General features: G+C 41.9%; 2 protein-coding genes across 2 annotated transcripts in view; one reads left to right on the forward strand and one right to left on the reverse strand.

Moving 5' to 3' along the window:
- The window catches only part of LOC147023897 (mitogen-activated protein kinase kinase kinase 11-like), a 128,089-nt gene extending 124,372 nt beyond the window's left edge, over window positions 1-3,717 (reverse strand). Inside the window, exon 1 of the mRNA XM_085889859.1 lies at window positions 2,784-3,717. Within this exon, the coding sequence (XP_085745985.1) occupies window positions 2,784-3,528 (745 nt within the window). The 5' untranslated portion in view covers window positions 3,529-3,717. The remainder of the gene's footprint in view (window positions 1-2,783) is intronic.
- A 5,908-nt stretch (window positions 3,718-9,625) lies between these two features.
- On the forward strand, window positions 9,626-21,072 carry LOC147023898 (uncharacterized). Its single transcript, XM_085889860.1, has 4 exons — window positions 9,626-9,762; window positions 15,501-17,206; window positions 17,527-17,678; window positions 18,017-21,072. Exon 4 carries the CDS (start codon window positions 19,482-19,484, stop codon window positions 20,538-20,540), a length of 1,059 nt encoding a protein of 352 aa, XP_085745986.1. The 5' UTR covers window positions 9,626-9,762; window positions 15,501-17,206; window positions 17,527-17,678; window positions 18,017-19,481; the 3' UTR covers window positions 20,541-21,072.
- The last annotated feature ends 1,370 nt before the right edge of the window (window positions 21,073-22,442 follow it).

Raw genomic sequence — 22,442 nt, forward strand, 5'->3', positions numbered from 1 at the left:
GACTGAACGTGTCCTCTGTCTCAAGGAGTGTGAGAGGTTAGGGGTTCGATGAACATCTCTCGTTTTAATTGCTCTACTGGCTGTGAAATTGAGGCTGGTCATAAAAAAAAAAACATCAGTTGTGTCGAGGCCTCACGAAAGAGGAATTCCTGAAAATTTGATCAAAATAAATAAATAATTAATGCAACATGATAAAAGTCAATCGACACCAATACAGTCAGAGCATTCATTGGTCAGGTGAAAGATCACATGGTATCTTTTGATGAAGAGTCGCCAACTTACCACCGACACATTGACCGAAAAAAAAAAAGAAAAAAAAAAAGCCCTTCCACCTCCAGTCGAACGTCGGGTCTCGTCAGCCGCTTCGCAAAACACTCGGGTCATGGAAAATGAAGCCTTAAAAAGTGGTGGTCAATGAGAAATTGTTATTATTGGTTTCAAAGCTCGTGGAGGATCTTTTGCGCTTGCATTGAAATGAAGAATAAGATGAGGACATAAAAAAAAACTCGAGACAAGAGTGCACGAAGAGGAGCAAATTGGTGCAACAAAACTTGTGGTCACACCATCAATACACAAGCGCGATGATCATGATCAGCCCAGAGGCATATTGTTGTTCAAACGTAACGAAACATCTCAGCAATGTACAAGCGACTGACGTGGGTTTTTGAGCAAGGGAAAAAAATAAATCACAACAAAACTTACTGCATCAGAAACGAAAACAAAGAGAGCTCCTTCGTCAACCAAGAGGAAAACCAGAGAGTCGGTGTCAAAGCCACCCAATGCTCGCCTGTTTATACATTTATCGTTTTTAAAACACTCGTCTAATAATATTTTTTATAAAGCATTGTCAGTGAAGTCTGATCGAAATAATTTTAAAGCAATACAAGTATTTGTATATTGTAATCAGTAAAAAAAAAAATAGTGTAGTAGATAAAAACATTACAAAGGAAATAACTAACATTTTCAGGCTCACGTCAGGGGTATCGCTATAGCTCACTGTTCTTCGAACAGGCGAGCTAAAAACGAAACTACAACAAGTACAACTACTTAAATTTGGCCCTTTGAGACCATGGATCGGGACGCCGCACCGAAAGGATCACAGTTTTCTCAAAATCGTGTCGATTCCGCGGGTTGCGTAAAAAACCCGACCTTGCATTTGGCAAATCGGTCACCATCGGATTGTTTGTGATCAAACAACTTGCGAAATGTTTTGTCGTCACGGGCGTTCTGAAGGCACGGCCGCAAGCAAAGCGTGCGCGCGTTCCCTCCGACCTCGAGCTTGGCTGTTGTGCATTTCCCAAGGTTTAAACGTACTTTTTGGCTGTACGGATTGAGTGAAGTAAAGTTGTACATCACAGTTATTTTAAAAAATAAAACAATAAATTTTTTTTTACAACATGTACAACTACAATGAAACACTGTGACGCTGTGCTCGGTCTAACTCGGTACATGAAGCATACAAAATGATGGCTTTGTGTGCATCAAGGTTCTTGGCTCGACATCGACCGAACAAGATGCATGTTTTGTGAAACTTGTGAAGCCTTCTCAAGAAGGCACGCGCACACACACACACACACACACACACACACACACACACACACACACACACACACACACACACACACACACACACACACACACACACACACACACACACACACACACACACACACACCCTGATGGACTAGACCAGTGCTGCTGAAGGAGTTTTCTTGGTTAGGGTCATGCTGAGCAGTTTGCCATCTCTCTCCTAACAGCAGTTAGGGCAGGAATTTAGAATTTGTTCAGGATGCCGGGGATAGCTTGCCCAGTCTTCGTGAAAACCTCTGTGGGATCTTTAACGTCGACAGACGGGATGCTCGGTTTCACGTCCATCCGAGGGACGGAGCACACACGTCGACGAATCTCCATGCCTGTGAAATACTGGGATGACAGTTTATAGCTGGGTTGGGATTCGAACGCACAGCTTGGAGGGGGAATGTACGTACCTATGTCTGTCTGTCTCTGTCTCTGTCTCTCTCTCTCTGTCTCTCTCTGTCTGTCTCTCTCTGTCTCTGTCTCTGTCTCTGTCTCTGTCTCTGTCTCTCTCTCTCTGTCTCTCTCTGTCTCTCTCTGTCTCTCTCTGTCTCTCTCTGTCTCTCTCTGTCTCTCTCTGTCTCTCTCTGTCTCTCTCTGTCTCTCTCTCTCTCTCTCTCTCTCTCTCTCTCTCTCTCTCTCTCTCTCTCTCTCTCTCTCTCTCTCTCTCTCTCTCTCTCTCTCTCTCTCTCTCTCTCTCTCTCTCTCTCTCTCTCTCTCTCTCTCTCTCTCTCTCTCTCTCTCTCTCTCTCTCTCTCGCCACCTCTCTCTCTCTCTCTTCTACTCTACTCTACTCGACTCGAACCAATCGTAAATAGATGGACACGTTGTCGGCGTCGCAGGATACTTCGTTCAAGGTGGAAATAAATTTGTCATTCGTACCTGAATGCCGGCGATAACTCGCCGAATGTTCGCGAAAGCCTCTGCGGGACCTTTAACGTCCACCGGAGACCAGCGTCGACCGCCACGTCCGTGCCTCGCCATGCACGCCACAACACCAGGGAGGCAGTTTACAGCTCGGTCGAGATTCGAACCCGGGCGGGCGACAGCTCAAAGGCAGGTAGGTTAGCACACCTGTATAAAGCTGCCCTGTGACGAGTTTCGCGAAAAAGTGTAAATGTGACATCGATAAAAGACGACGACGTTTTGAGCCTCCGGGTATCATCGGGCGGCGTTTCGACAGCAACAACCGAACGCGACGCGCTCACCGTTGCTGGACTTGAGGTCCCGATGGATGATGGCCACCGGGGCCTTCTCGTGCAGATACAGCATCCCCCGGGCGATCTGCACGGCCCAGTCGAGCAGGATGTCGGGCGGGATTCGGCGACCGACCAGCACGCGGTTGAGCGGACCTCCGAGGGCGTACTCCATGATGAGGCACGGGTTCGGCGGCTCCAGGCACACGGCCAGGAGGTCGATGATGTTGGTGTGTCTCAACATGGAGAAGAGCTTGGCCTCCTGTCGCACGCTGTCCAGGGTCGCGCCGATGTCCTCGTCGGCGTTGTGTCGCGCAGCCTTGACCGCCACCTCCAGGTTGTTCCACGAGCCGCGGTACACCTTGCCGAACCCCCCGGCGCCGATGATCTCCTGCAGGCGCAGGTCGTGGAAGTGGATCTCGGCGGGAGAGATCAACGTGGGCACCGGTCGTGTGCCTGGGAACTTGGAGTACGCGCCCTTGATGGCCCTGATGTTGGCGACGTAGTTGCTCGGGAAGATGCCCACCTTGTTGTGTACCTTGCCCTTCCACCAACCTTCGTCGCCCGACACCTTGGCGTCGTGAGAAAGGACCTCGACCCGGTCTCCAGGACGGAGGGTCAGCTCGTCCTCGGAGCTCGCATCGTAGCTGTGTACGGCCGTCCACACGGGGTTCGGACGACCGTACTGCGCGACGTCGCCATTCCGCCGGGTGTCCCGCAGGCTCCAGCTCTTGAAAATTCCCCTCAACGGTTCCATCGACCACCGGAGATCCGGCGTCCGGCTGCGATCACCTGTCCGGACCGCCCGCCGCGCCGGACATCGTTACGGGCACGGACGAACGGCGCCGACGGGACTCCGAATCCCCACCGACGGCATCGCGATTCACCAGCGGCCGACGATGAGCTCGAGGTCGACTCAGGAAGCTGGCGCACGCTGACGTCACGGCGCGGGTGGGGCTCAAGTCCCGTGTTCGGAAGACATCGCGGGAATGACGACCCGTCGGTAAGAGTGGGGCCATCTGGCGGATCTGTATTCCCACCCGTGAAGAGCCGTCGCGAGACACCGCCCCCCGAAGTGATTCTTCTTCCTCTTCTGACACTTCTTCTTCGGACTCTTTTTCTTCTTCGGACTCTTTCTTCCTCTTCTTCTTCCTCCTCTTCTTCTGCTCTTTCTTCTTCTTCCTCTTCTTCTGCTCTTTCTTCTTCTTACTCTTTTTTTTTCTTCCTCACCGCCTCTTCTTCTTCTTCTACTTCTTCTTCTTCTTCCTTTCAGCTTGTTCTTCTTTTCTTTCTTCTTCTTCCTCTTCTTCCTCTTCTACTCTTTCTTCTCTTCCTCTGCTTCCTCTTCTGCTTCTCTTTCTTCTTCCACCTCTTCGTCTTCTTCTGCTCTTTCTTCTTCTACCTATTCTTCTTCTTCTCTTTCTTCTTCTTCCTCTACTTCGTCTTCCTCTTCCTCTTCTTCTCTTCTTTTTCCTCTTCATCTTCTGCTTCTTCTTATTCCTCTTCTTCTCTTCCTCTGCTTCCTCTTCTGCTTCTCTTTCTTCTTCCTCCTCTTCTTCAGCTTCATCTTCCTATTCTGCTTCCTCTTCTTCTTCTCTTCTTCTTCTTCCTCTTCCTCCTCCTCTTCTTCCTCCTCTTCTTCTTCCTCTTCTCTTCCTCTGCTTCCTCTTCTGACACTTCTTCTTCAGACTCTTTTTCTTCTTCGGACTCTTTTTCTTCCTCTTCTTCTTCCTCCTCTTCTTCTGCTCTTTCTTCTTCTTCCTCTCTTCTTCTTCTTCTTCTTCTTCTTCCTCCTCTTCTTCTGCTCTTTCTTCTTCTTACTCTTTTTTTTTCTTCCTCACCGCCTCTTCTTCTTCTTCTTCTTCTTCTTCTTCCTTTCAGCTTCTTCTTCTTTTCTTTCTTCTTCTTCCTCTTCTTCGTCTTCCTCTTCTACTCTTTCTTCTCTTCCTCTGCTTCCTCTTCTGCTTCTCTTTCTTGTTCGTCTTCTTACACTTCTTCTTCTTCCTCTTCTGCTTCTTCTCCTTCTTCTTCTTCCTCTTCTTCCAGCTTATTGGCCGGTCGTAAAGATGGTGCAGAGGTTGTGTGGAGAGCCCTGACCTTTGAACTGTCGATTCTTTGTTTCATTCCTAAACTTTGTCCGATTGGTCCTTTGAATATTAAATAATCGGACGGACGTTTAAGCTGGCTGTCCCCTTTGCCAGCATGAGCCGGTGGTGGTTAAACGAAGACCCCACGGTTCATTTTGTGAAGAGCAGGCGAGAAGTTAAGCGTGGTGCCTCGCAATGCCAACCAGCCTTCTTGCATCACTGTTTGAAAACGTCATTGCGTCGTGACACGGACGTGTTTGTAAACAAGACGGACAAACTTCACTTTGACTCTTGCTCCACCTTGTATGAGTTTTTAATTCCGAGACCACAACGTTTACGACTCGTCCTGAATTCCTTAATTCCTTAATTGATCATTTTTCATCCACAATGGTGATATAAAATTTGCAGGGTTGACATTTTGACCTTGACATAATTTTAAGGTCATGACCTAATTATATAAATTTTCACCTGTGTTTTTTTTTTAACCATAGCTCGACAAATTTTTGTCCAATCGGTAAACAGTTCTCAAATTTTTCGTCCTCGAGTAAGGTGTATTTATGCTTAACATACATCATACCCCGAGTTAAAGGTCAAGGTCAAATGGTGGTCTCAAAAACAACATTTTTTTTTTGTCATCGCTGAATTTTTCCAATGCGGACTCTCAAAGACCACTTCACTTTCCAAGATGTTCTTGCATCATAATAGGTGCACCTGATATTGCATTCGTGTACTTGACCTATTTTTTTTGGCTTGTGACCTAATTAACAAAAAAACACTTTTTTATCATAAATTGAATAATTCTTGTCCGATTTTTAATGATGTTGAGTTTCATGAATAAATTGTAGATGGAGACACATTTCATTAATTTACACTCTATCCCAAAATGTTGAAGGTCAAGGTCATATTGTGGTCCGAAAAAAAATATGGCCATCATTGGAACGCGGGCGGCGAGGAAGGGTCACCCTTGCCGATGGCTTTGTGATCGCAGATATCTCGTTCATAATTGTTCTTTCTCAAATTGTGCGTTATAACTTCACCAGTCGGGGCAACGGGGGGCGCTGCCTGGCGGTGCGGGGTGGTGGCCTCCAGCGCTGACCGGCTGTGTGAGCCTTTCCCGGCGGTGGTTTCTGGATGTGTTGGACATTGAATAGCGATGGAATTATTGGCCTCATGGATGGTTACATTTTGCGTGCGGACTTGCGGCAGCACTGCCTGACCGCACATCCCAATATACACTTTATAGCAGCCTCAAATATACAACATCAAGGTCAATATGTGGAAGCTGAAAACCTTGCCCAGATTCTGACGTACCTCCAACCAACATTTGGGGCCTCGAGCTGCTACGGTTCAGCCATGAAAGAAGAATGTACAAACGCACAAACACTTGAAAACAAGCCGGGAGGCGACATGGGTGGTCGCTAAATAATTGCATACTAGTCATACAATTTTTGACGGATCGGGCTGAAAATTTTTGACAAAGAAGTTGATTATAGTGCTCATAAAAGTGCTGATTATAGTGCTTTTCAAAAATTTCAAAGTCCCGTTGCTAGGCAACGGTGGCGTCCATAGCAACGGTGCTCAAAAGCATACAACTAGATCCTGGTATGAACCTACCAGTCAAGTTTCATCAAAATCGGTTGACTGCTCTGGGCTCCAGAGCCGTCCATTACATACAAACAGACAGACGGAAAACCTGAGAATAACGGTAGTTGAGCGACCACCCAATATTGATATACATAAGGGACACACCTGATATCCATTTGATCTCAAGATTGCCCATTATACTTGAGCATTCATTTTGATGTTCCAGAATTATTTATTTTTTCTGGTGTAGGGGAGAGTGATGTTAGATGAGCCACCATATAAGTTGAGCCACCCTGTTGTTGGGGAACTAAATGCTACAAGATTTGAGTGCGTCCTCTGTAGTTTCTTGAAGTTTAATAAATCTTTCTGTGTTATCATTCTGGCTTCCAGGGGCTGAAGGTAAGAAAGCCTTTCATTTGATGATTATGTACACCACGTCCTCATGCTGTGTGGACTGTACTTCCCCTGCCGTTGGAACTGTGGTAGCTCGGAACCTGTTGCTACGTTTGAGCCTGAGGAGTAACTGTTGAAATCGATCGAGCCGGGGTCTTCCCGAAGTCCTTAATTTAGTTCCTTTCGCATTTCTTTCTACTTTTTCACATTTCTATTTATTCATTTGAATTCTTGCTTTTTCTTTTCTTTTTGTATGAACAGTGATGGACAGTCCAGTTTTTATGACATAAACAAAATAATTGTTCTGCAACAGTGACAAATGCACTTAATTAATTCACACGATGCCATGCAATGTGAAAAAAAACCCACAAAATGTACAAGTGAAACTTGTGTTCGTCTCCTCCATAACTCCAAAACCATGAAACCTAGCAACCTGAAACTTTGCATGCAAACGAAAGAAATCATCTTGAAGGGCCACCCACTGAACGTGGTGATGTCATCTTGAAGGTCCACCCACCGAACGTGGTGATGTCATCTTGAAGGTCCACCCACCAAACGTAGTGATGTCATCTTGAAGGTCCACCCACCAAACGTAGTGATGTCATCTTGAAGGGCCGCCCACCGAACGTGGTGATGTCATCTTGAAGGGCCACCCACCGAACGTGGTGATGTCATCTTGAAGGGCCACCCACCAAACATTGTGATGCCATCTTGAAGGGCCACCCACCGAACGTGGTGATGTCATCTTGAAGGTCCACAAACCAAACGTCGAGATGTCATCTTGAAGGGCCACCCACCGAACGTGGTGATGTCATCTTGAAGGGCCACCCACCAAACGTTGTGATGCCATCTTGAAGATCCACAAACCAAACGTCGAGATGTCATCTTGAAGGTCCACCCACCGAAAGTGGTGATGTCATCTTGAAGGTCCACCCACCGAACGTGGTGATGTCATCTTGAAGGTCCACCCACCGAACGTGGTGATGTCATCTTGAAGGACCACCCACCGAACGTGGTGATGTCATCCAGCATAGCGAATGTTTTGACCAAAGTGGACATGCGATTCGACCGAACGGAATAAAAGGAGTAAAAAGTGAATTTCTCTGGAACAAGCAGAACTGCAAGAGATTGCTAATTATATATATATATATATATATATATATATATATATATATATATATATATATATATATATATATATATATATATATATATATATATATATATATGAACTTTTTGATCACATTCCCGTACACTTGCCAGGTATCTGGTCGCTTTGGGGTTCTTTCTGCTCCATCTCTCGAGGCCAGTACTCCTACCTGTCGCGTTCTGGGACCATTCTGTTCTTGATTAACATCAAAGACCTTTCTTCAAGAATGGAAAATATCACTTTGTAGATGACTCCATACTGTGCAGGACACTTCCTCATCTTGAGCTCAGGCAGGGTGCAGCAACATTCTTCTTTGCCAATCTCAAGAAAACAACCAACTGCAGGTCATCTCCCATGAACAACTTTTAATTCAATCACAACACATATTCTCATTTTGTCCTTCCATGAACACCGGATTGCAAATCCCACAATTCATTTTTGGTTCACCCTTTGGGAAAGGTCTGTTCTCTGAAGCTCCTGGTTCTGACACCATCATGGAGACCCATCTCGGGCATATCATATCTCCAAGATGTTCTCATACCACCTAAAAATTCACCATTTTAAAATAATATCATTTTACATTTTATAATATGTCGAAATCCTCCAAAATTAAAATATCTTATTGGTGTTTATGTCAAAAATGCCCAAATATTGATTATAAAAATAACAAATAAATGTTTTCCAAGAGAATGTCAAAGTGAATGGAGCAGAATATTGTGACGTCATAACGTGTAAGACGAAACGTCTTCGTCGTGTTGACCCGATCACTCACGGACTGAGAGCGCCACCATGCGGACCTCTGTTCTGTATATCGCGGCCTTGGGATTTTTTGGGATTTTAAACCTTTCTTGGATGCCTTGGATGAACAGTTCTGAACACCAACCTCGTGAGGAACCTTCGATCATCATCTTGAAAAGTCTCAAACGACCTGCTGTAGTAATGCAAAAGGGATGGGGGGGGGGATTTAGGGTCATTCACTGGGGTATTGTATGTAAATTATTTTTGTATACACAGTCGAGGCTCGTGGAAGAGCTTGTGGAAGAGCCGGACTGAATGCCATCCAGTCCAGTCCAGTGGCAGTGTCAGAGTCGAGGGTAGAAAGAACTTTCTCCACGTTCTCAGGTGCAATAGACACAGAGTCCCAGAGCAGTTGGGTACAACAGGTAAGGATGGGTACAACAGGGGAGAGCAGAGTCGGCTGCGGTGCCCTTTGAAGAGAGACAAGGGATGTAAGGGGAGCGTACTCCAGAGATAGACTTAACAAGGCACCACTAGGTTTTCGAGGAGGGAGACAAGTTTGAAAGTTCATTCTTGAGAGTGGAAGAATATTATTTGGTTGTGGGAGGTGATTTTGTTGTGCTTGTTGATTTGGTCATGGTGGATAGTTTGGTTGTGGTGTGTGGTTTGGTACAAATGTTGTTCTCATGAAAATATTTAATTGTGTTCAGAACTGAGAGTAGAACTCCATGTCCTGGTTAAATCACCCCAACCCTCCTCCCCTACTCTACACTGCACACAACCATCAAGAAGACTAAAGTGATGATCGGTATCTGTTTGGAAACTACCGTTATACAATCCCTGGTTACTTCACCACGTGATCTTGAATGCCCTTTTCTAACATGTCATTTCCAGGTTGGTCCTGAGAACAAAGTTCTAAAAACGTGCTCAAGAGAACCACCAACATGGACCCACCCATGGCGTCCACAAAACCAATGGATGTGTCCAACGAAGGAATTTCCTGGAAAAACATCAACTCTGGATGATCCATCTGAGCAGAGTAAGTAGATGTTACAGATGATTGATTGTTTTGTTTTGTGAAATTATCGGTTTTAACAGTCTTGATTGATCGGACAGTTACCTTTATCAGATAGACACAATGGGTGATGTGGAGTGATATGGTGGGACTGACAGTATGGCCTCACGAGAGTTTCCCACTCGCCTCAAGCTGTCCAGCCTGGGTTCAGTTCTCAACCCAGCTATAAACTGTCATCCTGGTGATTCATCGATGTGTGTGCCATCCTTAGGATGGATGTTAAATGGGCGTCCCATCTCCCAGCATTCATTGGTGAACGTTGGAGATCCCACGGTGTCCTTCACAAATTGTAGACGAGACAAGCCATTCCCAGCACTTTGAACAAATTACAAATTCCTGCGCTAACCAGCAGAGGGCATCAGCAGAACAGCCGTGCCCTCGGCCAATGATGCTCCCCCGCAGCCTGGTGCTGCACACAAACGAAGAGGAAGAATATGATATCACGTGTCAGCGCTTTGGGTCGATGTGCACCACAAGGTTGTTTTGTTTCCCCCATTTTGTTTTCTTGACATATAAGTGACTGCTGCAGTCCAGGTCCGAATTTTAATGATGTCAAATATATACTGGTTTAGAAAGGGGAGGGGGTGACGGATGGGATGTTCACAGTGAGACTTGTCCCGAGAGAGATGATGATGATGGCGACAATAAGGTGGATGGGATTGGGAGAAGCAGAAGTTGTGTTGGTGGAAGGGATGTGCAAGGTGGTTGATCTTGGGATGTTAGGTGAGTTCAGTGTGAACATCGGGTTGAGTCATGGAAACTCTCTCACCCTCTCATGTTCATCATGGTGATGGAGCTGCTAATCAGGAGGGTAAAATGAAGGGTATGCGGATGATCTGGTTGTTGTCGTGGAGAGGAATAACTCTTGATCCAGAACCCAATTTTTTCATCATCGGTATCAATCAGAGCGAACGAGTCCAATGGTGATTTTTTTTTTTTTATCAAGGCTCGTGTCCCGAGAAATGTTAAATGTGCGATACCAGGGTGTAGCTCTTTACCCTCTCGGTTTTATCACTCGGTAAACAACCCTAACCCCCTCAGGTCACCGATTGCCATATTTCTCACCCACAATGCATCTTGGGTCATCATCAGTTGATGGTGTTAAAAGAATGTATTCAAGTATTTTCACCAAATCTTTGTTTCTTGGTGACAAGGATATTAAATTCCACACGATGTGTAAATAACCCTCTTATCATGATTATTAATGTATTAATTTATGTATATCCACACAATGTGTAAATAACCCTCCTATCATGATTATTATTTTATTAATTTATGTATATCCACACAATGTGTAAATAACCCTCCTATCATGATTATTATTTTATTAATTTATGTATATCCACACAATGTGTAAATAACCCTCTTATCATGATTATTAATGTATTAATTTATGTATATCCACACAATGTGTAAATAACCCTCCTATCATGATTATTATTTTATTAATTTATGTATATCCACACAATGTGTAAATAACCCACTTATCATTATTATTATTTTATTAATTTATGTATATCCACGTTGTGTGTAAATAACCCACTTATCATGATTATTAATGTATTAATTTATGTATATCCACACAATGTGTAAATAACCCTCCTATCATGATTATTATTTTATTAATTTATGTATATCCACACAATGTGTAAATAACCCACTTATCATTATTATTATTATTTTATTAATTTATGTATATCCACACAATGTGTAAATAACCCACTTATCATTATTATTATTTTATTAATTTATGTATATCCACGTTGTGTGTAAATAACCCACTTATCATGATTATTAATGTATTAATTTATGTATATCCACACAATGTGTAAATAACCCTCCTATCATGATTATTATTTTATTAATTTATGTATATCCACACAATGTGTAAATAACCCACTTATCATTATTATTATTATTTTATTAATTTATGTATATCCACACTGTGTGTAAATAACCCACTTATCATGATTATTTTATTAATTTATGTATATCCACATTGTGTGTAAATAACCCACTTATCATGATTATTATTTTATTAATTTGTGTATATCCACATTGTGTGTAAATAACCCACTTATCATGATTATTTTATTAATTTATGTATATCCACACTGTGCAAATAACCCACTTATCATGATTATTATTTTATTAATTTGTGTATATCCACACAATGTGTAAATAACCCACTTATCATTATTATTTTATCAATTTATGTATATGCACATTGTGTGTAAATAACCCACTTATCATGATTATTATTTTATTAATTAGTGTATATCCACACAATGTGTAAATAACCCACTTATTATTATTTTATGTATATCCACATTGTGTGTAAATAACCCACTTATCATGATTATTATTTTATTAATTAGTGTATATCCACACAATGTGTAAATAACCCACTTATCATGATTATTTTATTAATTTATGTATATCCACATTGTGTGTAAATAACCCACTTATCATGATTATTATTTTATTAATTTGTGTATATCCACACAATGTGTAAATAACCCACTTATCATTATTATTTTATTAATTTATGTATATCCACACGATGTGTAAATAACCCTCTTATCATGATTATTATTTTATTAATTTGTGTATATCCACACAATGTGTAAATAACCCACTTATCATTATTATTTTATTAATTTATGTATATCCACATTGTGTGTAAATAACCCACTTATCATGCTTATTTTATTAATTAATGTATATCCACACAATGTGTAAATAACCCACTTATCATGATTATTATTTTATTAATTTGTGTATATCCACACAATGTGTAAATAACCCACTTATCATTATTATTTTATTAATTTATGTATATGCACATTGTGTGTAAATAACCCACTTATCATGATTATTATTTTATTAATTAGTGTATATCCACACAATGTGTAAATAACCCACTTACCATTATTATTTTATTAATTTATGTATATCCACACTGTGTGTAAATAACCCTCTTATCATGATTATTATTTTATTAATTTGTGTATATCCACACAATGTGTAAATAACCCACTTATCATGATTATTTTATTAATTTATGTATATCCACACTGTGTAAATAACCCACTTATCATGATTATTATTTTATTAATTTGTGTATATCCACATTGTGTGTAAATAACCCTCTTATCATGATTATTATTTTATGTATATCCACACAATGTGTAAATAACCCACTTATCATTATTATTTTATTAATTTATGTATATCCACACGATGTGTAAATAACCCACTTATCATGATTATTATTTTCTTAATTTGTGTATGTCCACACGATGTGTAAATAACCCTCTTATCATGATTATTATTTTATTAGTTTGTGTGTATCCACACGATGTGCAAATAACCCACTTATCATGATTATTATTTTCTTAATTTGTGTATGTCCACACGATGTGTAAATAACCCTCTTATCATGATTATTATTTTATTAGTTTGTGTGTATCCACACGATGTGCAAATAACCCTCCTTCCCATGATTAATATTTTATTAATTTATGTTTCTCTACACGATGTGTCAATAACCTTCTTGTCATGATTATTGGTTCGTGGGCGTCAGCAGTGACCACTATTTTCGTTGCGTCTGTGTGTCTGTCTGTCTGTTTGTGACTCTCTCCAGAGCATAGATCCGTGACGTTTGATGCGATCTTTATGAAACTTGGACACAAGCTAGATATCATGGTCGAGTTGTCTTTTTGTATGAGGGGCGTCCCACGCCCCTTGTGGGCGGAGCCACGCCCACTTGAACTTTTTTTTTCTCGATTTTTTTCTCGCAATTTAATTTCCTAGAAGCTGTGCATAATGTCCATAAGTACAACATACAAAAAAATCCGATTTGATTTGGTCAATTTTGACGGAAGAGATAGGTTTTTACGGTCGGGCTTCTTCAAAAGCTTCCACTAACTCAATTGTACCTATCGTGGCATTGTTCAATAATAGCTGCTAACCATCGTCGCCTCAGGGTCAGGTATGGGAGCATGTGCCAGAACAGCGCGTCGCTGCGTCCACTTTCCACCGGTACTCCAGGGGCCTCCATCTGGCCATCCCCCAGGCAGATGCCAGGCCCATCCCCATCTCCTTGAGATGATGGTCAACCTGCTGCAACCACAAGGCACGTGGTCGACCCACTGGACTCCTCCACTCATGAGACTCCCTCGCTGAGAGAATCTGGTGAGCAGGATCAGCATCAGGAAAACGAGCCACATGTCCATACAGCGGCAACTGACGCTCATGGACTATGCAGGTAACAAATCTCATCCGAGACTCTCTCAGCAACCGCTCGTTGGACACAAAATCCGACCAGCGCGAGCCAAGGATTTTCCGAAGAGACCTGGTACCAAAGGAATTAAGTCTGTCTCAGATCCTTGGTCAGAGTCTAAGTCTCGCATCCATAGAGCAAGACTGGAAGTACCAAGGACCTGAAGATTCGGACTTTCATCCTCCCGCACAGGTACCGACAGTGCCACACCCCATGATCCAGTGAATCCATGACTCCCCAGGCCCGACCGAGACGTCTATTGACCTCTGACTCACAGCCAGCAGAGACATGAATATCACTGCTGAGGTAAGTGAATCTCTCCACGACCTCAACATCCTCACCACAAACAGACACAGACAGGACAGCAGCATCCAAGATGTCACCGAAAGCCTGGATCTTAGTTTTGACCCAAGAAACCCGTAATCCCAGTGGCTCCGACTCCTCATTCAGCACCTCGAGGGCCCCCAAAAGGATATCTGAAGTCTCCGCAAAGATGACTGCATCATCTGCAAAATCAAGCTCCGAGATCTTGACATTCCCAAACGATGCACCGCAGCTTGATCTCTCTGACATCCCCCCTAAAATCCAGTCCAGACAAGTGCTGAAAAGTGTGGGGGATTTAAGGATATCCACAGGATGTGTAAATAACCCTCTTATCATGATTATTATTTCACTAATTTGTGTATATCCACACTGTGTGCAAATAACCCTCTTCCCATGATTATCATTTTATTAACTTGTGTGTATTCACACGATGTGTAAATATCCCTCTTTTCATGATTATTATTTTTTAAATTTGTGTATAAATAACCCTCTTATCACGATTATTATTTTATTAAATTGTTTATGTCCACACGATGTGCAAATAACCCTCTTACCATGATTATCATTTTATTAATTTGTGTGTATCCACACGATGTGTAAATATCCCTTCTTTTCATGATTATTATTTTTTAAATTTGTGTATACATAACCCTCTTATCACGATTATTATTTTATTAAATTGTGTATGTCCACACGATGTGCAAATAACCCTCTTATCATGATTATTATTTTATTAATTTATCTGTATCCACACTGTGTAAATTACCCACTTATGATTATTATTTTATTCATTTGTGTATATCCACACGATGTGTAAATAACCCTCTAACCATGATTATTATTTTATGAATTTATGTGTATCCAAACTTTGTGTAAATTACCCACTTATCATGATTATTATTTTATTAATTTGTGTATGTATGTCCACACTGTGTGTAAATAACCCTTTTCATGACTATTATTTTATTAATTTGTGTCTGTCCACATTATGTGTAAATAACCCACTTATCATGATTACTATTTTATTAATTTGTGGATATCCACACAATGTGTAAATAACCCTCTTATCATGATTATTATTTTATTTGGACAGACTTCAACTAGACCTGAAAACAGCTGATAAACTTGTGGCTGAAGCGAATGAACGTCTGAAGAAAGCTCTGGCATCAAAATCTCAAAGAATGGTAGAAATTTGTGCAGCTCAGGCCTTCCTTGAATCAGGACATAATAAGCTGTCACAAACCAATTCCAACTTCGAAAAAAAACTGTCTCAGTACAGAAAAAGAAAATTGTAATGTGGGTGATCAATGTGATCTGCCTCTCAGGTCAGGGTGATGGTGTTAGTGGTGATGGGAAATAAATGGAAACAGTCCTAATGTATTATATGCTTGAAGGAATTAATCTGTTAAATCATAAACCATGTAAATAAGTTTCATTGTAATAAAGTTTTTTCATGGGTGCAATGATGACTTTGCTTTGTTCAGCCATTGAACCTGGCATCATGTATGGTATCACATTTATATATTATGTTCTTTTGCATATGAATAGGGCTATTTTCACTTTGCAGCATTAAAGCCCTCACCGAAGTAAGACAGATTTATTTTCACATGTTATTTATAATTCAATGCCAGGGAAATAATTTTATGATTTTTTTTTCTCCATAATAGTAATACTGTTTATATTTTATGTTCTAAAGCCCACTTGGCATTGATAGTTGTACTCTAGAATGTAACCAGTTTGAGTTATAACATCTTAAATAAAAAAACTAAAGTGTTTTGAAAGTGCAATATTAATGTGTTATATTTGCATAGTGTACACTCCTGAATTTGTGCATTTTATTTAAGATTACATATATTGTTATATACTGAAACATGTACAATAGTATAAAGGCTTTCATCAATGCTAACCTAATCATGAGATATACATGATATTTATGCAACCATAGGTGATACATGTACTAAGTAAGATGATGCAACCATACAGACACTATATTGCTTCATGTAGTAGTTATTATGAATATTTTTTAATTGAAATAGGTGGATATAGGATGTTTAATGCTTATAATGTTAATACCATACAATCTGAGCACCCTAATTAGTTTGATAGCTTTAACTGCATTCAAATTTTGAAATCCCACATTTTTTTGGCAGCCACTGGGCACACTGTGTCTGTCGTAAAGGAAAAAAAAAAGCTTCCCATAAGAGAGGGGATCTATCCTTTACCCTTCTCAACGCATCACATTTAATAACCCATTAGACACGGGAATGGGGCTAATCTAAACATGCATTTCAGGAAATAACTGTCTGAGGACATGGATGTGTGGATGCATTCATCAGACCGGATTCTAAATTCCGTAACAATATATTTCAACACTTACACTGGATACAAATTCCATTTACATGAGTTCATGCAGAATCATCGATGGTATGGTTACATAGGGTGTCCACATTGAAACTTTCCAAATTATTATTGAATAATATAAACACAGGAATATTCACACAGTTCAGTCAGGATGCTTGAGTTATATTTGGTACATTCATTCAAATGGAGCAGGAATTCCCAAGTTTTTGATGGTGAATCAAACCAAAGATTGTTCTTGTTAAGGATATTGATTGAGTTTCATCTCAGTAATGGCATTTTGGTTCACTTGGACAATAAATAGAATGAAATGAAATCACTCCATTTTGTTGCATCATTTTTTCCTTTACCCACACTACAATCCTCCAGACTTGGTGAAGAACAATCTGCTGCAGCGATTGTGGGAAGTAAAGACCTCTCAACAAATCCTCAACGTTAGCTGTAAGTTTTGGGGAAATTTTGGATGGTTTGGGAGCGAAGTCAGGAATGGGAAAGGAGTAGTGGGATTGGGGTGATGGAAGAAGCAAGAGAGGTGGTGGAGGTGTGAGGGGGAGAGCAGGTAGGGTGGGTGATGGGAGAGATGAGAGTAAGGAAGGAGTGGTGGGGTGAGGTGATGAAGATGGGAAGTCCAATGAAGGACACCACGTCGCATAACAAGTCTCCGTTGGATGAGGAAGAATGAACTTTCGAACGGCCGACGAGTGCAATCGGACCAAATGGATGTTCTCTTGAATTCACCTTTTTTATATGATTTTTTTTAGGTTCTTCTGGAGAGTAACGTTCCCAACACTATGCCATTGGAGGCTCCAACTGCGGACCCCCCCCACCCCGAGGCATACAACAACACTGAAGTGTCCAGCAGCGGAGCCTTCCTGCAGTGGAAATGTAAATCTGGACGAGAGCCCTGCACCTGGTAAAGAAGTTTTGTGTTTCCTGTGAAGTTTCCTTTTGATCCTTCTTCATTTAATGATGTTGTGAACAAGCATTCATTAACAGCAGAGCCACAAGTTTATTGGTATTAATTGTTTACAAATTATTTTGTGTTTGGGTTCCTCATGATCCATGTTTTGACAAGGTGATGTTCGCTTCATTATGTTTCCACTCTCACACTTGGGCAATGACTGTCACCATTTCATACCACAATGAGAAACTTAATTAAAACAATAATCAAATTACTATGAGTTTCCCTCCATTTGATCTTGTTCATTAAATATATTTTTCATTTTGACACGTGTCTCCCTCATCCCATAGATGTTCAGGAATATACAGAAGATGACGATGTGAAACATCACCTCCAGTATGTGGAAGAGGAGAACGTGGTGGATGCAACTTGGGAAACCATAAGTCATGTTGTGATGACATTGTTGGAATTTTTATTTGTTCTTGATTCCTTCAAACAATTTTACAGGATCCTTGCAACTGGCATTTGGAGGGTTTTTCAATCAAAAATAGGGAATCAGAAGAAGAAGAAGAAGAACAACAACAACAAGGGACGGAGGTGCTCAAAACGCCAATGAGTTCCTTCTCAGTGTCAATCCTGAATTAGTGGGACATGGGATGGGAATTCATTGGGACTGGCGACGTGACATAAATTTATTGAGACTGGCGACAGGAATAGTCCATTTGCCAGGTTGAGTACCTTGTTGTTGCGAGAAGTGTATTGTTTTTTGATGGTTTCGTACTCCCATGGGTCTGTAGACAAAATTTAGCTTGGTTGCCTGAGTGGCAACCTTGGGGAACTCCGATAATTTGTATAAGTCCAAGATGGCCACCGCGGACGGAGGTGGAAAATAACTTTTCAACCAATCAACCTACAATCACGTGTGATACATTTTTTCCATATAATTTTGAGGTGAGGAATCTATTTCTGAGGTCAGTTGTGTGGTTCGGGGGTCAAATTCAGGGTCAAAGGTCAAGCTCAATGTCATTTTTGGACTATTGAGGGGTTTAAAACTTTTTGACCCCTGCATCAACTGCAGATCACTCCTACTCGTTAGTTGATGAACGATCCCGTTGATTCTAATCTCACCTCTTCTTCTTTTCAGAGAAACGTATGATTGCTGACTCAAGGAGTCTTCTCCCCGTGTGTCACAGAGGTGGAGAAGAAATGAAATTCACCGAGAGATCGGGATCAAGAAGCTCATCTCGTGCGCCAAATCTGGTGGAGCTGGGGACCTGCAGGCTGAGCTGCAGAACATTATTGATGTTGGTGGAGATGCGGCAAGCATAGCCTGCCACAAAGGATGCTACTGTACTTGTACATCAAGAGAAAATTGAGAGAGTGAGAAGGTCACAGAAAAGAAAGGCTGAAGATGAGGGTGAAAGGACAACTACAAGGCCTCATACTAAGGTAGCTGACAAAGGTGTGTTTGAGTACAAACGTGATTGTATGTTCTGTAGCGAGGAATGTTTACCCATTGATGATAGACACCCAGAAAGATGGGACCGCGTTTGTGAGTGTATGACCAAAGAACGTTTTGACACAGAACGTAACCCACTCCCAACTATGAAAGATATGTTCCCTGATGTTTCTGAGCAGCGTAATGATGATGTCGTGAGAAGAGTCAAGTTGCACCTTGCTTTTGTTTCTGATCTACCTTCTGCTGAGTGCAAGTAGCACGTCCGCTGCTGTAACAGTTTCACGAAAGTCCCCACATATGCTGATTTTCCAACTGGTAGTGCAGATGAAAATGCTCTGAAGGAAGTCATTGAGTACATGAACCGAGACAGGTCCAGAATATGGAATAGTGTTGAACTGCATTCCCTGTACTCGGATCGAGGTGGCAAGCTCGCTCGACGTGACATGTTAAGCAAGTTGACTGACTGCATGAGTAAGGATGTTATCGTTGTTTGGGTAGATGGCTGTGCTGCCATTGTTGGTTTCCGTGAGTCCGTTGCTAAAAATCTCAAGATAGTTAAGGTAGATGATACGGATGAGAGGAGCATTGCTTCCGTGGTGAGGCAGATCAAGCATGAGGCACGGTCAGTCAAGTACAGTGCCAATTATGACCTATCAGAGTTTACACAGGCCAACACAATCAAGGTGACCAGCCCAAGTTTGCTGAAGTTGGTTTCGGACCTGGTCTCCGGTGGTAAAGTGACCAAGAAATCTCTGAGCTTGAGCCAGTCAATTCAGAGTCACGTTACAGGAACCATAAAGCAGACAACATTAGGACTGGCCGTCAAACTGTTGCACCGGCACGGCAGTTCCGAACTTCTCAAACCCCTTCATGAACATGGCTTCATGACCTCGTACGATGAGGCCCTGAGATTCCGAAAATTGGCCGCTCGTCTACTCGGTGACAATGCACAGGTTCTCCACCAGTTCATGGGGTTGTGTAGAACCGTCGGCACCATCTTCGCGTGCTTTGACAACTTCGATCTCCAGGTATTCACACCCAATGGTCGACGCACTATCCATGTCCTCTCACATGAATTCCAGCAACCTCATCCTGCAGGTATGCTGGAGTATGGCCGCGCGAAGCCAGGGATGCAGACCATACTTGCAAAATCTGCTGACCAGCAGGCTCCACCTGAACTTGACATCACGAAGTATGGGTGGGAAATAAAAGATGGCACCCCAGTACCAGCAACCTCCGATCAGCCCCCAGGACTCCAATATCTCATGGATGTAGTGCGGTGCGGCTGTAAGGCGGCGGTGAAGGCGTGCAGCACTGAACGTTGCAGCTGTCACCATGGAAAGATATCATGCACTGTGTACTGCGCTTGTGTTTGTCGTGACGCCTGCTTCAACCCGTTCAAGACAGGAGACTAAGACCAAGATGAAGTGGAAGAGGAAGGAGAAGCAGATGTGTAAGATGACGAGGAAACTGAACATGTTGATCTTGCATTCGGCTCTGATGATGAATGGGAGTGATCGACGTTACTGAATAAACCCTTGACCACCATCGCTCTGAAAATGTCATTATTATTATATTTCATTTTTGGCCGAAAATGACCTTGAACTTTGACCCTAAATCACAAATTTGACCTCAGAAATCGATTCCTCAGGTCAAAATTATACAGAAAAGAGGTATCACACGTGATTGTAAGTTAATTGGTTGAAAAGTTGTATTCCACCTCCGTCCATGGTGGCCATCTTGGATTTATGCAAATTAGCAGAGTTCCCAAAGGGTGCCGCTTCGGCAACCAAGCCAAATTTTCTCTATAGACCCATGTGAGTATGAAACAATCAAAAAACAATACACTTTTCATTGCAATAAGGTTGAGTGCAGAACATATACGGGTGGCAAACGGACTAGAATGGAATTCTGTACTCGGTCACATGTTAATCTCAATAAAAATGAATATCATTGATGTTGTTGAGAATCCTCTTTTCTCAATGGACCCTTCCAGTGCCACTGAAGCCCCATTCACACAACCAACCAGTTACCTCCACCACGAAACATGGATGCACGTTTGTTTTCACCTGTCTGTCTGCCTGTCCCTTTGTGTGCAGGATATATCAAAAAGTTGTGGATTAATTCAGATGAAATTTGGTGCACAGTTTGGGGGTGACACTGAAAAATTGATTCAATTTTGGTGAAGATCTGACTCTGGATCCAATCATATTTAAAGTGATTCTTCACCATTGGGAGATGGAGTCAAAAAGATAGTGTAGCAGCCCAAGTGTAGAACTGTATTCTATTCATATATCTAAAATGTCATGTAATTGAAGGACCTCGGCCTTATTTTTAAGCAGTGAATGAGTACTATTCATTCAGTAGAATATTATCTTCTTTGGCCTGATTTGTTCAACAGGATCAGAAATTGTGTGGCAGAGATACAACCTCTTCCGAGTGCCCTTCCAGTTTAATTTTTGTTTCCGAAGTCAGGGTTCAAGGAAAAGCTGGAACACAAAAGAGCAGAAAAATCATGGAACAGCTCTGGATGTTTCAAAGCTGGAGTCGTCATGCAACTTGACAGGATGGCATCAGCTCACTTATCATAAAAAAATCTGCTCTGCTCTTGCTCACCCTCTCTCTGTCCTATTCACTCATTTGCTCAAGGTCATCTGTCATCTGCTTGGAAATGAGCAAACATTACTGCTATGGACAAAAAAAAAGTGCAAAAACAGATCCCTGCAACTACAGACTAGAACGGGCACTCATAGAGCGCATACCTTCGCCGCCACTACTTTTCTTGTTCTTGGTATGAGTGTGGGGAACTGGTTTCATATGAATGGTCTTATGACACAAACCACATATCTATAATGTCATGACCCCCCCCCGACTTTCGGGGGCTACGGACTAAACAACAATCAACTCACGTCGTTTTGGCGAGTCTTCACTCGCAAGCTCGGTGAATACAACGTTTCAACAAGAGAAGGTAAACTTGTTTGATGCTGGTTTCATGCAAATCGAATAAGAATTGACTGAGTTATGCCGAAAACCGCATATTTTTCAAGGGCGTGACCCCCCCCCGACATTTTACCCCAACCGGTGACATGTGTTATGACGTCATTGTGTCACAAGATTGGGCATTAAATTCTGAACATTTTGGTGCTGGGTTCATGTAAAGCGGACAAGAATTGACCGCGTTAAGACAAAAACCGCATATTTTTCAAGGTCGTGACCTCCCTGACCTTTGACCCCTAACCGGTAACAAGAGTATGGGCGTCATTGTGTCATATTGCATATCACAAGATGAGGCATTGAATTCTGAACATTTTGGCGTT

The sequence above is a fragment of the Eptatretus burgeri genome, chromosome 7 (genome assembly GCF_056783735.1).
Source record: "Eptatretus burgeri isolate ZD-2024b chromosome 7, Ebu_testis_v1, whole genome shotgun sequence".
Taxonomy (NCBI): domain Eukaryota; kingdom Metazoa; phylum Chordata; class Myxini; order Myxiniformes; family Myxinidae; genus Eptatretus; species Eptatretus burgeri.

Bases quoted from the DNA above. Each gene is read 5' to 3' on its own strand.
- LOC147023898 (XM_085889860.1), top strand. From the start codon at position 19,482: ATGAACCGAGACAGGTCCAGAATATGGAATAGTGTTGAACTGCATTCC.